The sequence below is a fragment of the Zea mays genome, chromosome 6, assembly GCF_902167145.1.
Source record: "Zea mays cultivar B73 chromosome 6, Zm-B73-REFERENCE-NAM-5.0, whole genome shotgun sequence".
Classification (NCBI taxonomy): Eukaryota; Viridiplantae; Streptophyta; class Magnoliopsida; order Poales; family Poaceae; genus Zea; species Zea mays.
This window is the reverse complement of record NC_050101.1, coordinates 98,005,909-98,009,566: the sequence shown is the minus strand read 5'-3', so window position 1 is coordinate 98,009,566 and position 3,658 is coordinate 98,005,909. Positions and strand designations below refer to the sequence as shown.

General features: G+C 50.0%; 1 protein-coding gene across 1 annotated transcript; it reads right to left on the bottom strand.

The window, feature by feature from the left end:
* Positions 1-2,060: 2,060 nt before the first annotated feature.
* Positions 2,061-3,272, bottom strand: LOC118472211 (uncharacterized). Its single transcript, XM_035960019.1, has one exon. It carries the CDS (start codon positions 3,192-3,194, stop codon positions 2,061-2,063), a length of 1,134 nt encoding a protein of 377 aa, XP_035815912.1. The 5' UTR covers positions 3,195-3,272.
* Between the last annotated feature and the right edge of the window lie 386 nt (positions 3,273-3,658).

Below are 3,658 nucleotides of genomic sequence, written 5' to 3'. Positions count from 1 at the left end.
TCAGCGTGCATGTAGACACAACATGCATGCATGTCAGCCTTCCTACGCTATATTTTTGTAGACAATTGAAATTTCAGTCTGAACTAGTGAGCTGAACTGTTGGGAAAGATGTAGCATATAAAGGATCTATTTAGGTGTTGTTTGGTTCACATATTTGCAAAGTAATTGGTAACTGATAACGTTAAATCATGTTCATTTAAGTCGGGGTCGGCTATAGGGGTGTGCGACCGGTGCTGTATAGGGTCCCTAATTTCTAATTAACCCAAAATATTTCCTACGCAGCAGGTGCCTGGAAGTGAAATAGATCGATTTACCTTGGTCTGTCTTTACAGTTCGCAAGGTCGTCATAACTCTATTATCTATCCCACACCATGTCCTGTCTTTCGTTCAAGTGATTTATTGTCAAACAGCCAGATAAGTTATTCATTAAATTGTTATTCACCTATTTTGTTAGTGTATCTTTTAGGCCTCCTTTGGAATGCAAGAATTTCAGAGAAACCATACGAGAATTTCACATAACACAGTTCATTTTCTAGGGAAAAATGTAGAAAACGGGGAAAAAATCCTGCATTCCAAAGGGCTTTTATAATTATAATAGTTTGATTATTATTTTCACTGCATGTTTATAAGACCAAACCCTGTAATGGCTGGTTGCGGATCTGTATCCTATGGAGTGGCACGCGACGATACAGAGTTGCGCAGTAGCCCGGTTTCCAGGAAGCTCCATAAACGGCTCCATAAAGCGGTGTAAACAAGGCATCGTTCCTGTTCCCGCCAACGCCCTGAAACAAAAGCCGTTGGCCCCTGTCCGAAGACACCGGTTGCCCAAAGTCGCAGTGCTGCATCGATCGAGCCTCGGGTACAACTTCCACCGTAGCATTTCATCGAAGCTCTTGTCGCCGGATTGCAGCTCCGCCTCGTCTTTGGCTCGGCCACGACTAGTATCGCATTTTGTCTCTGTTGCAGCCATCTGCAGTCCCCGGTGGTAGGTTGTCGGCGCGTTCATCGTTTTCATTTATTCCCCCGCCGGGTGCGAGTTCATCGTTTTGATTTCCCCCGCGGATGCGAGTTCATCGTTTGGATTTGTGCCACTTGGCGCAGCCTTTCAGATGTAGCAACGAAGGACGACCAGCGTCGTCTCAGTTCTGATGGAGGCCACTACACTGGAGGGTTCATGCTGCAATTCGTATCCTAGCCTACGGAGGGCCAGCCGAAAGCAGAGTATCGAAAAGACGTCGATCGTTGCTTCAACGTTCTTCAAGGTCAGTACGCAATAATTAAAGGTCCTGCACGATTATGGCATCTGGTAGATTTGAAGTTCATAGTCGACCGTGCTCCAGCGCCGCGGATAGGGGCGACGTCCTTCGACCTAGGAGACAAAACTCGAGAACTTGAGCGTGAGCCCGACAGCTCGGAGGAAGAAAATAGATCTCGTGTCGCCGTACCGACGAAGGAAGGAGGAAGTTCGGAATGACGGTTGGGTTGCGCGGATGAGAGAGAATACGCGATAAAAAGGAGCGCCCACCCCTGGCCCATTTTTTCCGTCGCCGGATACAGCGCATGCTGGGGAACTCAACAGTGCGAAGACGTGCAAATTTTACGGATGCACGCCCATATACGACCCCTGGTGGAGTTGGTCTAAGCTTACTAGACATCTGGTGTTTCAAGATCCAACTATCAACATCATGTCTTTAAATAATCAATCTAAAAAAATATAAATCTAAATATAAATCTAGTTATGAAAACTGTAAGAAAAACAAAGAATAGATAATCTAACTTAGGGTCCGAAGGGAGCTGTGGACAAAATTATTATAAAAAATCATAAACGTCTAATCAAAGCCTTGCACTTGATAGTTCTATTTTTAAATGATTTATTGAGAATGGTCTTTTATTCAATAGTTTGATACATGGCCTCGATTTCACATGATAAAATTTCTCTTGGATAGGTAGTGTAGTAGGATAAAATATGCTATGTCCCAGCGCTGATGATCCTATCTCTTTACACGTAAACAGAACTTCAAAATGCACAAATATTGGTCATCCAAGAACAACATTCGGCCCTAAAGCACGTGAGAAGGAGGAGGCCTAGAACGACTGACGCCTGACGAGGTCCTAGTCCTACATCCTACTGGGCCTCTCTCCATACGATGGGACGCATGATTCTTGCATTGCTTCTGCTCTAACAGCTTCCCCTCCTCCTCCTTAATGGTCTGGATGCTGCGCCGACGCTTGACTCCATCAGCTTCTTGGTAACTCTCCCGTAGCTTGCGTTTTGTAGCCTCTATCTTCTCGCTCTCAGCGACGACCGGTTTCTTGGTCTCACTCATGTTCTTCTGTTGATTCGATAGAATTGATGTGGTCGGAAGCGTCTTCGTTGGCGGTACATAATGCTGCTTCTTGTGTTCCTCGGCGGTGGAAAGCATCTTTGCTGGTGGTACTTGTGGCCTCTTGTTGTGCACCTCGGCAACGGCGGCAGCAAGCGTCTTTGCTGGTGGTACGTGTGGCCTCTTGTTATGTGCCTCGGCGGCGGTGGCGGTGGAAATCATCTTTGCTGGTGGTATGTCCGGCTTCTTGTTGTGTACCTCAGCAGCAGCGGGAAGCATCTTGGCAGACGGTACGTGCACCTTGTCGACGGCAGCCCGCGGGAGCGGGATCTGATCAGCAGAGAGATTGTCGAGTTTCTTCTTCACCGCTACAGCAGTGGCGAAGGAGGCTTCGACGGCTACCCTCCACCCGCGCACGACGTCGCGCGCGAGGCTCCGGATCCGGGACGACCCGTGGCTCCCGAGGGCGCCGACGGTCCTCGCCAGCTCGGTGGACGCCAGCAGGTCGTGCGGGACGGGCGCGACCAGCAGCGTCTTGAGGGATTCGACCATGACGTCGTCGAGCACGGCGCAGAGCTGCTCGGCCACGCCGTCATCCGTGGCGCCGCGGAGCAGCACGACGATCTCGCCACGCACGTCACGATACTCGGCGCGCGGGTAGCCGCATGCCTCGATCACGCCGTCGATCGCCTCGAAAGCGCCGAAGAATGGCCTCCACCTCCGCAGGGGAAGCCCGCTCTGCTCGTCGGCCATGGTAGCTGCGGCGGAAGGTGGATGCGGGCGGGTTGGGTCGGCGGATGCGATGCGAGCAAGCGTGGAACGGGTGCGCGCAGAACTGCAGACTGGATTGGGAGACTCGGCGCGCCTCATTTATATATAGAACAAGCCGACGGGACGGAGTCCGACTCGAGTTTTTCTGCATGTAACGGTAAAGGCTGTTCTGTTTTGTTTTCGCGCTCATCTGCAGAAGAACTGTTCTGTTTTTCATCCAACGGCAAAGGCTGTTCTGTTTGTACGCACGGCTCGATGGCCATGAAGCTTGCAACTCTGGTTCGGCTTCTTGGCAAATGAACCTTCGTCAGCACCTGTGCCCGCCGCATGCTGTTCGCCGGTTCATCGGCGCCCTGAACCAGGGCCCGCCGTTGTGCTACAGCTATTCGATGAAATGCCCAAAAGCAAATTTTGCAGAGAAGCAAACATCAAGTTCAGTGATACTTGTTCTGCGAATCTCGTCAGTTCACTGGTATAACCACCACCTCGACAGCAATGGATTGATACTCTACTTTCGGCAATCTATATTTGTAATTACAAAGTATGTCATTTAGGCTTTCTCC